Genomic DNA, 14,055 nt, shown 5'->3' with positions numbered 1-14,055 from the left:
TTCAGTAAAACACGCAGATAGACGAGTTGCCGGCTTTTTATTTTCTAATCATTAATAGTAGAACTGCTAGTTTCTCAACTGGCTTTGGAAACATCCTGACAACGAACGCCATTGAACGGAAACAAAGTAATGTGGGAAACAGTGTAGAGAAAACAAAGGAGAGCGAGGGAAGAAGAGAGTGAGGAGAGGAAACACATCGACACTGACACCTGATTGATTGATATCCCACAGTGGCTCACTGATTTGATTGTGTGTGTGTGTGTGTGTGTGTGTGTGTATGTAATTTAGACTGAATAAATGCTCAGGAAATTGGACCTGAATGCACCCAAGTGCAGAAAATGTGGTTAACAATGACCTTAATGTGCTGCCTCCAATTCACTCGCAGCCCTCACAGAGTGCCTGTTACCTTCACCAGCTGGGAAAACATCGGATTCAAAATGAATCACCTTTTCACTGCTACAAGAGTCGAACGCTTCTCTGCTGAAACAACCTTCTTAGTGACGCTCGGCCGGTCGCTTCAGAACATCTCATGACAGGTTGCCGGGACGTTTTGTTCTTATATTTGTGGTGGAAGGAGGAATCCTCCCGACTCCTGATGTTTACATGGGAATTATCTCCACTTCTGAATGGACTGCCATGAGTTCTGGTGCACATATCCAAGGTCTCCTAATGTTGTTTTGTAATACTGATTATTTTATTAATCTGATTCTGTAGACATTAATGATTCCCGTGAGATGAATCCAAATGACTTTGATGATCCTCTAACTTTTCCTCTAGCGCCACCATGAGGTTGATATTTGTAGTTTGATTGATAGACTGTCATTACATTTGGTACATACATCTATGTGTTAGGGTTGCTATAATTCCTGCAGAAGGACACATGGATATATGTACCAACAGGTCGACCAGGTCAACAATACTTACTTTGGTTTCTACAAAACTAAAAGATTCTTTATCAGCCTCAGCTGTGCTTAACATGCTAACACACAGAAGTAAGATGGCAGTCATGGTGAACATTATGTTCATGTTGTGAGTGCAGTCCACCTCCCTGCAGTCCAACCAATAAATATTTTGTGGATTGCCAAGTAATTGCACGCAGCCCTTCGTGCTCCCCACACGATGAAGCCGACTGACTTTGTTAATCACCCCATTTCCTCCTCGTTGCCACCATGAGATGACATTTTAGATTTTGAGTGAAATGTCTTGACAACTGTTTGATAGATTACTGTGAAATGTGGTACAAACACTCAAGGTCTTCATCAAATTAAATCAAGTGCTAATTTTAGTGTCAGATTCTAATCATCAGAACGTTAGCATCGTCATTGTGAGTGTGTTTGCTTGCGGACTTTAGCATTAAGCTGAAAGCTCTGCTGTGTCTAACAGAGCCACTAGCATGGCTGCAGACTGGGAGTCGTGTCTTGTAGTGATGCGTACAGTACGCTAGCATAATCACGTATTTGCAATCACACTGGTTTGGGAGTCTGGATTTTCAGCCACCTTCTTAGCTACACTGTTCATGTTCCATGTGCAGACTGTGAAAACATTTTTTTTCTCTTGGGAGCACAATAAAGTAGCTGTCTGTCTGGCTACCGAGCCATTTATAAATATTTATAGATAGGGAATCGTTCAGGTTCAATGCTGCCTTTGAATTCAATTTGATATATGTCTGTAAAGTAAACCCCTTCCCAAGTTTTTGCCATATTTTACCGGATTCTTTCACATGGACGAAACATCTTATCAGCCCCTCTGACTAATACTTTACCTCTCCGCTAACCCCGAGCACCACTGAACCACTTGCACATTAGCATGCAGGCGCTTCACCCGCCGCACTGATGTGCACAATCATCAAGCCGTTTTGAGGGCTGCAGTGGCTGAATGTGGCTCATTCATGATTTACATGCAAACTCTGCCAGATGCTCGACGCTGGGGAATCGTTTCATATCCTAACGCCATGACAAGAAATATAGCCATGGAGTGTATGGCTGCTGCTGTGCATATGTTTGTACTGTGTGTGTGTGTGTGTGTGTATGCATGCACTGTTGACTTTACTGCTGAGTTTATGATACAAACTAGTTTCCCTAACAATCCCGCCACAAGCTTTTCATTTGGTCCTTTCTGAATACAATTCAGGAAGAATGAACCCCGAACAGAGAGGAGACTTGGCTCTGAATATATTCTCAGATTGCTGTATGTTTTGTTTTCTATTTGTGTTTAGGCGCATAACCGGTAATAAAATGTAGGTCCCAGATTTGGTTAAGATCCTGTCATAATCATGAATCAAGGTGCAGACCCGGGACAGCTGGTGGATTATGTCATTTTCCATCATGACTTTGTCTTCAGGGAGCTTACAGAGTAATGTGTTGTCAACGATATAAAAGCTGATAGGGCACTGTGAGAACAAAGTCAGAATAACAATCTCTCTGTTTTGTTTTATTATCATCCTGAGCATCAAGACACACAGCAACACAACTGCTATTGGTTCAGTGCTGTGTCATTGCAGATAATGTTCGGCACGCTGTAGATGCTTCATTTTAGAGGACGTACAAGTGGCTTCCGATGCAATGACTGATAGGTTTACAGCAGATTTCAAATGCATGTTTATTTCTGTCTCGACTCGGCCGTCCTTCCCCTCAGTGTTCGGCATTGTTTATACCACAATAAAGACAGAGCACATTGAGCTGTGCGGGGCGACTGTAAATTGTCGATAGCCTACATTGCAGAGGACCATAAATATCAGCCGTCCACCACTCAATATTTGTCACAGTTGGTCTGTGGAGAGGACACAGCAGGCAGTCCAAGGGTGCTTCAGATGCTGCTCTCTGGATGCTGCCAGGCTGCACGGCTGTCACATGTTCACCGTGCTCGTCTCTGAGTGGGAGGTTGAGTGAGCAGGTGATTTGTCAGAAGGACCATCTACATGTCTTCAGTGCACACCACCTCAAGACTTGTTCACACGATAGTGACATTTTGCAATTACCTGGCTTTCTTGTAGCACCAATGCTAAGCTAGCTGTGTGGATTTGCACATTGGATGCTTCTAATCACAAGCGTTCTCAGTAATCATGTGATGTAACTTTATGGCTAATTTTAGCATCAGAACTTCTTGGGATTTGAGTTAAAATGTCTTGTTTTAAAGGCAGGTGTTAAGATAATACAAACGGCAATATAAGAGTAAACTAACCTGCTGTACCTCACAAAACCGAATGCCAAAATACCTTTTCTAAAGCTCTAAGCATTATGACAGTTGGTTGATATCGTGCGTCCTTCTTCACAAGCAAGACGTTTGCCTTGATTTCACTGTTTTCTACGCTTCCCACGTACGGACTTAATTTGTTTCAAATCCATTGTTAACTAGAAGCGTGGCCTTGCCTCAGTAAGTTATCCTTCCTGTGTTCTCTTGTTCATTTTACATGTCCTCAAGTTAATTCCAGTCCTAATTAACTACCTTTGAAAGGAATCTGTGTGATAATTACCACAAGGAGGTGGAGCGGAAGCAATCACACTCTGCACAATTTATTCCCTACCACAGGGAAACCCTACAGAGTCACCCGCTGGCTTTCTTTTTTGTCCTGAAAATCACCTTCAGCACTCACTGTAGAAGCAGAGACACAAACAGTCAGGTAGCCTCACAGACAAACACCCCTGCTGAGTTGTAGTCTGCTGTGGTATATTCGCACAAATAATTATTATGATAAAAAAAAAAAAAAATGTGCAAAGGGAAATGCAATAAATAAACTGCAGAAAACCCCAGTGGCAGTGGAACAAGGCTTTTAAATAACAACTAATGTCACCAAAGAGGAGAACGGTGCCTGAATAAGGACACATGACGCTATGGATGCATCCAAAACCAGACCCGGTCATACGGTCCGGTCCCAGATACACAGCACCGAGACGACAAATAACAGAATCCTTTGTACTGTAAACTTCTGTATTGTTAATGCACTAAAACGCTTCCTTGATGTTAATCAATTAATCAATGAATTAATCAATTAATAGCTTGTTAATGTACTGTCTTGATTGATGTTCAATTCTAGCATCTTTTTAAGGAGAACATTAGGTGGAAATAAGAATATTACCTCAACTTCCTTCAGCCCAGAGTAAAAGAGATAAAACCTCACCAGGACACTAAGAGAACATTTGTTTCATGGATTCAAGAAGGAGAAATAAATGATGTATACAGTCCTGTAACATCTTAGGCATTTGGCATTGTCGGGATAAATGGTACTTCTGGTTAGTGCGACACATGACAAGGCACACACACATATAAACACATTTAAAAAGCCAGCTTCCCCTTGTAGACAACTGTAGCTTGATAACAGTGATGGTGAAGGTGTGAGGTTCCATGAGCTGCTTTCCATCCAATTATTTCAAAATGTATAAATGGCGAGTAATCTGAAAGAAATAAACTGTTTTTAGTATGAGTTAGTGTGTGTGTGTGTGTGTGTGTGTGTGTTATATGCTAACAAGGTGTCAAAGCCTTAAGATTAAAGTGGGCTTCTGTTTCAAAGGTATGTAGTTCACAGGTTCGCCTGCTCTTTTAAATCACCACTGAGGCCTGGTCCACAGATGGACCTGCTGGCCCAGCACTTTGACAATACCTTAATGAACGAGTCCATTGTTAAACCCAGGAGGGGAAGGCGCCTCTGTCCCTGCTCCTGTACAGTAAATTAGATTGACTTCCAACAGATGATGCAAATGTCACACTTGATCCATTGATTTGGCTGAATTAGCTAATGCACCTGCAAGCCGCACCGTGCATAAATATAAAGCATGTGCTGCACCACCAGGAGCCGAGCTTGCAGAACGTCGAACATTGAGTAATGCCGACTGGAGTGACTGGTCTCGTAGAAAATGAAAGAAATGGAGAAACATTTTTTCCACAGAAAATTTAAAGGATTTGTGCTGAAGAAACACATTTTCTGGCTCGGCAGAGAAGGATGTGAGAAAGTTTAACTAACCTTCAAAACGACGGCCTGCCTCTGTGATCTCAGAAGGAATCCCTGAACACGCTGGTGTCTGTTGCTCTGAACAAGTTAAGTTAATGATTTCTTGGAGATCAATTGCATTCTTGCCAACTTGTGTGAGAGATGCAGTTACGTGGATGTGAGGTGAGAGTGGAACCAGTCAAATGTTTCTGAGAGAAATGATTAAGCATTAAGATATTCAGACTGTTTGAGTTCTATATTCTCAAAGGATGGGGATTTTGCTTAATGCTCTTATTTACTTTTCTTGATGAGAGTCAGATGAGAAGATCAAGCCCAGTCTCGTGTCTGTAAGGTAAATCTGGAGCTAGTTCAGCGAAGAGACGGGAAACAGAAGGAAACCGCCGGCCCGTACAGTTACTACGACATTCTTGCACTCAGAAAGTCTTGTAGACCGGTGGGTCGGATCATAAACTGGACTGAAATGTCCTTAGATAAAAGTTTAAGGACGTAAACGTTGTGAATTAAGTGCAAGTGCTGGACAGTGTGCAGTCCAGCAGTGTGCATTTCTTTGGTTCGTTCACATTTATTAGCACCAAAAAGATACCAGAACATGTCCTATAATGGGTGCATAGTATCAAAGAGACACAGTATTCAGATTCATTTCCAGGCAACTGTCAAAACATCTGCAATCAACAACGCACTGTTCAGTGTTTTAGGTGCAATAACCTGAGTCATAAATAAGTCATTTTATAATTTAGCACTAACAGTGTAGTTGGATGATAAAGTTTACCTTGATATTTTTGACCATAAATCCAATGAGATTGGTATCAATGTTCTCATCTAAATATTGGCAAGAAAGCGAATCATTCCTGAAACATTAAACTATTTCTTTAATATGGTAATTACCGGCTTTACAATATGAAACTAGATAGATAGAAGTTTAGATGAATTCAGACAAGTGGACTTGAAATGAGTCAGAATCCATGTGTGATAAGTTGATTTGAAGGTAAATGTGGATATTTATATATGTACCACTACACCTCTCCTGGCATTAGACTTTAGTAACTTGAGGAATAGAAAAGTTACAACCCAAAAAGCATCCAAAGTCTTTAGTCAAGGTCTGAATTAGACCCAGTGGCCATTCGTAGTGCATGGCTAAACGTACCTTCTGTATGAATCATATTACTACTAAAAAAGTTGTGAAAGGGATGATAGATGAAAAGAATAGAAAAATAGCCGAAACTTGGCTCATTTCATTTTCCATTTCTCCTGAATAAATCAAAGTTGGTTTAATAGAGAGGAACTTTACTCTCAGATAGACATTTCAGGGGAAATGTCCATTTCCTGTTCCAATTCCATTCTGTGCTCGGAACATAAAAACCTCTCCGAGGCCGTTGGGCCTTTTCATCACTCGGGTAACATAAATGCAATTTTTTTTGGTTTTCTGAAGTCAAGAAGTCCAATTTCCCCTTCACTCCTCAGAAAACCTTTATATCTCAAAGAATCAAGTGGGAGGTTTTTGTGTAGTTTTGAGTGCACGGGTTTGGAGGAGGCCCGGCGTTCCCCGAGGCCTCATCGATCTGGCACTGAAGTCTGACCAGATGGGTTTTCATTCCAAATGATATTGTATTAAAAAGCTTTGCATAATACCAGGATCCTTTGAGGTAGATATCTGACCTTAACTCATAATACCTTTCTATGTAAGGGTTGTGCTGTAGTTTTAAGTGTTAGATATATCTTTCTGCCTGTGCTGTGATTGATGGTTAACAGGCATCAGCAGTGTGGTTGGGGAGGTAGTTGCCCGGTGTCCTCTGCTCTGCACATCTCTCCTATGAAAACCCTGCATGAGAGCAAATGTTGTAAATATATTGATGCTCACATGTGTCACTGCATCACATCCCACCGGCTTAGGGTCTATAATTTGATATGACTGGGTCTTGATTACTATTTACTGTGTTGTCAAGGTGAGCGAGAGACTGAACTTTGTGGGTAAACAGATTGACTGTCACAGCTCCACTCAATCAGCTATTGGCTCTTGACTTTATATCCACTTGCTGTTTCTTTCCTCCGTCCCCTCTGAAGACTGCAGTTGTCAGAGCTGTGTGGTGCTCTGGACACAGCGGTGACGGGACAGGAAACTGGATCATATTGGCTGACAATAAATCAAGACCCCATAAATTCAACCAGTAGAGATCTGCCAATGCTTTAAACCACAGCCGCTCAAAGTGCGGCCCACAGGCCAATGGCGGCCCTCAGAACAACCTTTGAATGTGTCATGAAATGCATGCATTATATTTGTATCGTCCACGGCCCATTTCAAGACTTCAAGTGTCAATAGCTTACATTTAATACACTCCTGTGCCCCCCTAACAAGTGTGTGTGAGGTTAGGAACAACTTGTAGAACGCTGAGTGTCGTTCTGTCATCAATGCTAGTGTTGGTTTAGCTAAAGTTAGCAATTTCGATGGACAGCTTTGCAGCTTATACATTACTGTTCATTTAGCTGGAGCATTTAGGCAAAGCGACTTACAATAAGTGCAAACAATCATGAGGATACAACTCCGAACAGTGAGAATCATGCATGGAAGTACATTAGCTTCAAATAAGCCAAACCAAACCGTTTAATGTGGAAATGAGATGTGTGCATTTTTTCCTGTGCTGCCCCCAAATGATATGTGACTCCCTAAATTGGTAGATAGATAGATAGATGGATAGATAGATAGATAGATGGATAGATGGATAGATGGATAGATAGATAGATAGATGGATAGATGGATAGATAGATAGATAGATAGATAGATAGATAGATAGATAGATAGATAGATAGATGGATAGATGGATAGATGGATAGATGGATAGATAGATAGATGGATGGATGGATAGATGGATAGATGGATAGATAGATAGATGGATAGATAGATAGATGGATAGATAGATGGATAGATAGATAGATAGATAGATAGATAGATGGATAGATAGATGGATGGATGGATACTTTATTCATCCCGAGGGAAATTTAGGACCCAATTTGGTACCCAGTCTGTAAAAGTTTGAAAACCCCGTTAAACTTATATAGATATTTTTGATTTATTGTATACCAGAACATGAAATAATGGATGAAAGGCTGTATTAATGAATCGATTAATAAACTGAACCTGTGGTGACACTATCAGACTTACAGTCCTGAACCCAAAGATACTCACTTTACAGCTTAATTGCCTTATTATATATTATATGTGTACTTTGAACTGTAAAATAACTCATCCTTCTCATGTTCCTCTTCTTCCAGGTCCAGTGGCTGTGATTAGTGGTGAGGAAGACTCTGCCAGCCCTCTTCATCACGTCAACCATGGTATTATTACCCCCTGCACTCTGGATGCGGGTCCTGATGCAGTTGTCATAGGGATGACTCGTATTCCTGTGGTGGAGAATCCTCAGTACTTCAGGCATGGACACAACTGCAACAAGCCGACTACCCGTAAGTAAAGTCATGCGGATTATTACACATTAGTTAATTTCATGGAGATGCAAAGCGACCCTTGAACTGCTCTTCAAGCTTGAGGTTACTAAAACTGTAAGGCAGCATCTGGTCAGACAGCCAGATATCAAACACCACGTTCCAACTGTTGCATCTCCAGTGTAATTTGCTGTTTATCTTTACAATGAGAAGTGCCAGAGCTCCCGGGACAATAGCATAATTTAGTGTCATCTACAGTCAGTGTGCTCATATGGTGTTAGCATCTGCTGGCTCAGTTCCAGGCTATATAGGATATGTTTAGACAAAAGCAGCCTTCTGTATTCCAGCTACTAGTGTTCAGACTCCCCCCCCCTCTCTCTCTAACTCTCCCACGGGACTCATGTTCCAGGTTTGGGAAAGACAAGACCACTTTATGGCCTAATTACTCACAATTACATCAACTGCTCAAGAGAATCAGCAGAAAACAACTGTGCCAGCAGCCAGCCGCAGCCTGGCGCCTGCTGCTTCCTCTCCTCTCGATACCAGTCACACCAACAGGATCTAGTCAGGGAAAAGACTCCCCTCCTGTCTGACTGGCAGCATGTGAGATCAAGCTATCCTGAACCCTTTTAGCTCGGATCTGCACTGTTTATAACTTGGCTCGCTTTCAAAATGGCCGATGGTCAGGCTAACAAAGTTGACTTCTGAGTTGGAGCAGTGAGAAGGAAGGAAATCCTATTTAGAGGTGATAAATAAATGACGGGTCTTATGTTTTATGAATTGCATGAATTGTTAATGGCCTGCCGGTGACTGATTTATAACGTCTCATGCCTTGCACAGGAGATCTGATTGCCAGCTAATGAATAAATGACAGTGGGCACAAATGAAACTTCCCCCGATTACTGTGCGTCTGGAATTGAAAGTCAGACTGTGGCTGTGCGCCATTTAAGCTTTGGTGTGGACATTACAGACTGTTCTCTGCTGCATCCCCTTTTCTCCTTTTCGATTTAATTCTATGTGTGTGCATAAAACACGGAAATGAACCTTGAATTCATCACAAGGTCATAATGGCCACCACTTTCTGCCACCGGCTGGAAAAACAAAATGGCTCCGAACAGCTTCTGCCTCTGCCGATCATTCACTGAATATGAATGTATTCTTTACCCCCAGGACACACACACAGACAAGGAAAGTAAATGTCTATGTGTATCCATGTGTATATCTACAGAGTGTGTGTAGGTGTATGACAGAGAGAATAAATCAGTGCATGTATGTCGATGTCGGCGGAATCGTTAGTGTGGCTTATAGGTAGAATGAATTTGCCGATATCTTACCTTACTTTCCTTTACCTCCTCTATGGTTTGATAAGTTTCTTCAGTAAGGGGTCTCTTGGGTGCCCCTTGGGTCGCCTTGGATCCCCATTGTGCTCCCGGCCTGACAGCTCTCGTAGCTTCACTCCGCTCAGTTACAGTATGGTGGCGTTATTGATGCTCAGCCACCGATCTATAATATATTCATTCATTTACTTGAAAGCCTCTTATCCAGGAGAATAGCTTACTGCCAGTCTCTCTCTCTCTCTCTCTCTCTCTCACTCTCTCTGTCTCTCTGTCTCTCTCTCTCTATGTCTCTCTCTCGCTCTCTCTCTCTCTCTGTCTCTCTCTCTCTCTCTCTCTCTCTCTCTCTCTGTCTCTCTGTCTCTCTGTCTCTCTCTCTCTCTCTCTCTCTCTCTCTCTCTCTCTCTCTGTCTCTCTCTCGCTCTCTCTCTCTCTCTGTCTCTCTGTCTCTCTCTCTGTCTCTCTCTCTGTCTCTCTCTCTCTCTCTGTCTGTCTCTCTGTCTCTCTCTCTGTCTCTCTCTCTCTCTGTCTCTCTCTCTCTTTCCCTCTCTCTCTCTCTCTCTCTCTCTCTCTCTCTCTCTCTCGCTCTCTCTCTCTCTCTCTCTCTCTCTCTCTCTCTCTCTCTCTCTCTCTCTCTCTCTCTCTCACACACACACACACACACATCCCTGTACTTCTATCTTTATGAGGGCCGTCATCAACATAATTCATTCCCTAGCCATATACACTAACGCCAACTGTTACCCTGACCCTAACCTGAACCTATTTATAACCTGAGACTCTCACTTTCGAAAATTGTCCTCACTTTGTTGGTTAAAAACTCGGTCCTCACTATGTAGCACACACACACACACACACACACACACACACACCCCCAGTTGAACTTTATTATCCGATAGTCACACTAGCACAGGGGTCACCGACCTTTACAGACCCGGACCTGACGGCCAATTTGAAGGGGCGCTTCTATTTTAATCGGCGCAGCTTCACTACGCTATGTTTCGCGAAGGGCGGGGCTTCGCACCCTCATCCAGAGGACAGTTTCTCTAACTGGACCTCTTTGCATTTCAGTTGAATACCCCTGCACTAGCACATACATGTGACCACGCTCACACTTCTCCTTACCTACAGTGTGTCCATCAACAGTGCACGAACGTGATGGTCAGCCCACTTCCACCACCAATCTCCTGATTAATTTATAGTGTTCATAGCTGTTGGGCTATCTGCATTTTTTAACCAGCTGCAACAATAACAGTGAGGAGGAGGAGGAGGAAGAAGAGGAGGAGGAGGAACAGTCTGTTGCTGCTGTCTGCTGCGCTGGCTTCTGTTTAAACAGTTGCATGTCATTGGAAATTGCCGGCTGCAGAGCTCACACTAGTCATTCCAGTGTATCTTACCAGATGTATTATTCATGTGTTTTATCTTTGAGTCAATACTGGCAAATAAATATATATATATATATATATATGTACATACGTGTGTATATATATATATGTATATATATTTATATATACATACATGTGTGTGTATATATATATATATATATATATATATATATATATATATATATATATATATATAGTGTATATGTCCCATCAGTTTAATAGTAGAGTTGTAGAAAGTAAAGCCTGAGTTCACAGTATCTCGGCTGCAGTCCATGAAAACAGTAAAAGTGCTGCTGTCGTTCCCATATTGCACATAAACACATAACTGCTCTCTACTGTAGTTGCCCTCTAGTTGAACCAGCAACCTGTGAACAAGCTCAGTGTGTGGAGGCACAACCAGAAAAGTGTTGGCGCAGTTGTCATTCTGATGCCAATTTCTAAACATGAAGTGCTGCCATTCAACCGCTTCATCTTCTGGATGAACCCGTGGCTCGACTTTGGTTGCGGTAAACAGATGAGCTGTGACCGATTAGGACGTTCGTTGAAATCAGCTCTTTTTCTTTTTTTTTCGCTGGACTGAAAAAGACCAATCCTGGGGAGATATATCCGCATTAGGGAGATAAAGGCAGAGAAGGCAAAGGACAATTCTTTAGCCTAATGACAGATCCATATCTCGCCGGTTCCGCTGTCTCCCAGCAAGTGGCTTTGTTTTATCACTCAGCTTGCTATTTTAATTACGGATTTGTCACATCCCTTTGGCCAGAATTAGACAATAGCTTTTGATGTTGGAGAATAGCACATAGCCTTTCATCATACCCACGTTATTAGGGATGCTATGCATGGGCGCGGCTCGGACTGACCCTCAGTCTGTCCCCTCTGCTTTTACTGTAACAGAAACATAATCACGCTCAAGGTGATGCTTTTGAAGATTAACATGTTTCCAGCAGAGACCGGGAGTGACTAATTTGGCAGCTTGAAAGCTCACCAAATGAATGGAAATGTAGAGCAGATTGATTGAAAGGCAGTTGTCATGTACCAAGGCTATGATTTTATGAATTATACTTTGAAACAGAACAGTCCCACAGGCTAGTTGTGACTTCAAACAACCTACTTTAATTTGTTACTCAAGAAGTCCAAGATGAGTTCCTTTCAGCTCAGCTCAGGATGAGGCAAAGTACAAACTTCTGGGTAGAAAGAGCTCTAAAAAGATGCGTGTTGATGCCAGGTGCAATCCTATACACACTCAGATGAACACATTAACATTCACTGTGAAGATCCCTTCAGACAAACCTCCTCCAAAAGTGTAAATGCGATGGCCTTTTCCAGTCCATATACAGTACAACTACACAGACTGAGCAATGAGAATGAAAAGAATTAAAGAGTGAATTAAAATGTCTGCTTCTGCAAACATGTTGGTTTGCACGAAGCTGAAAACAATCTCCAGTCAATTAAAACACCAAACCGTTTCTCCACACTTCTTGGCTCCTGCTACTGTAATCTGAGACTTGTATTGTGAGAGCATGTGGTGTGTAGCACAACACACATTCTGTATTAGCATTAGCACTGGACCAAAGAGTGTTGACACGTCAGCACTAATCTGAATACTTCATCACCGCCGACCAAACCTCCACTTTTATTTAACAGCAGAAACACACGTCGTGTTTAATGAAATTAAATGTTGGTGCATGTATGAATCTGAGAATATGCAAGATATTACTGGTGAACAGGGTAAAACAAACTGAATGAAGATTCCTCAGTTTCTCACTTAGCAGATAGAAGACGTTTCTGCCGCTCTATTTCATGGGCCAACCTTATCGTGGTTTCCAGGTGCAATGAATGTAATCAGACTTCATGTGTGTTGCATATTTAGTTGTCATAGTTTAGCCATGCATAGCTGGTTCATGTGTTTGAGTTGGCGGCTTTTCAAACGAGCCACAGTGTTGAGCAAGGCCGGGCAGCGGCGACAGAAGCATGTCGTCAGTCAGTCAGTCAGCTGCTGCTCGGAGGAGAAGCTCTGAGAGTCCACAGTAGGAGCAGGTTGTTGGTGTGACGGTAGCGATGCTAAAAGGCACAGAGCCGGTGCTGCATCGCTTTAATGGTGGATAGCTTTTTGTCTGCTCTTCGCTGCTGGATGAGAAGTCGTCCTCTAACTGTTAGTTCCTTGTTGCTCTTTGTGTCGCCATCGTGGTTATATTCTGTAAGCGCTGACCTCAGTGTCTTGTTTTGTTCTTTGTCCCTTTGCGTAAATGATAATTTCTCACAAGCGACTTTATGTACAAAGTTACTAAATGTGGAGCTGATGCAGGAAATGAGAATTTGGGATGATGGCCTCAGCATATTGTAATGGGGCTCCTCTTCTCAATGTTGAAGCATCCACCCTGCAAAAGACACGTTGTCAATGACCAGGAGGCGTGCATCGATCGACCCACCACGCACACTCAGGGAAGCTGTCAGGCAGAAAAATACTCACACACACACACACACACACACACACACACACACACACACACACACACACACACACACACACACACCTGTGAGGCAGAAACACTTGCATGAATGCACAAAGTTGGCAGGTAGTTGGAGAAAAACACAGCTTCAAACGCACACACACACACACACACACACTCTGAAACTGGGGGAAGTTGGCAGGTATTTGTTGTCAAATGCACACACACACACACACACACACACAAACACACACACACACAGGTACAGAACAAAGCCCTCCAAACATCTGTGCTCCCCCAGCAGCCTGACCTGACTGAGTAAAATGCGGTTGTACGTCGTCTCTCAGCCCCTGGGGAGAATGTTTGCTGGCGCCGAGGCCTCAGGTGAGCCCGAACAAATGAATGATGCTGAACTGCGGGATGGAGATTTAATCTCAGGGCTTTTCAGCGTGCCACTCGGGTTAAACAGGCTGCAGCCTGCAGAGCACACTGAAGGGTAAAGTAAC

At 42.6% G+C, this 14,055-nt stretch overlaps 1 protein-coding gene across 5 annotated transcripts in view; it reads left to right on the top strand.

Moving 5' to 3' along the window:
* Positions 1-14,055, top strand: part of ntrk3b (neurotrophic tyrosine kinase, receptor, type 3b) — a 179,374-nt gene that overhangs the window by 133,140 nt on the left and 32,179 nt on the right. For all 5 annotated transcript variants that reach the window (XM_029428460.1, XM_029428457.1, XM_029428452.1 and 2 more), the window contains one exon: positions 8,213-8,401. In XM_029428460.1, coding sequence (XP_029284320.1) covers positions 8,213-8,401 — 189 coding nt within the window. The remainder of the gene's footprint in view (positions 1-8,212; positions 8,402-14,055) is intronic.

This window comes from Cottoperca gobio, chromosome 3, assembly GCF_900634415.1.
Source record: "Cottoperca gobio chromosome 3, fCotGob3.1, whole genome shotgun sequence".
NCBI lineage: Eukaryota > Metazoa > Chordata > Actinopteri > Perciformes > Bovichtidae > Cottoperca > Cottoperca gobio.
Note: the sequence above shows the minus strand (reverse complement) of the source record. Positions and strands in the feature narration are given on the sequence as shown.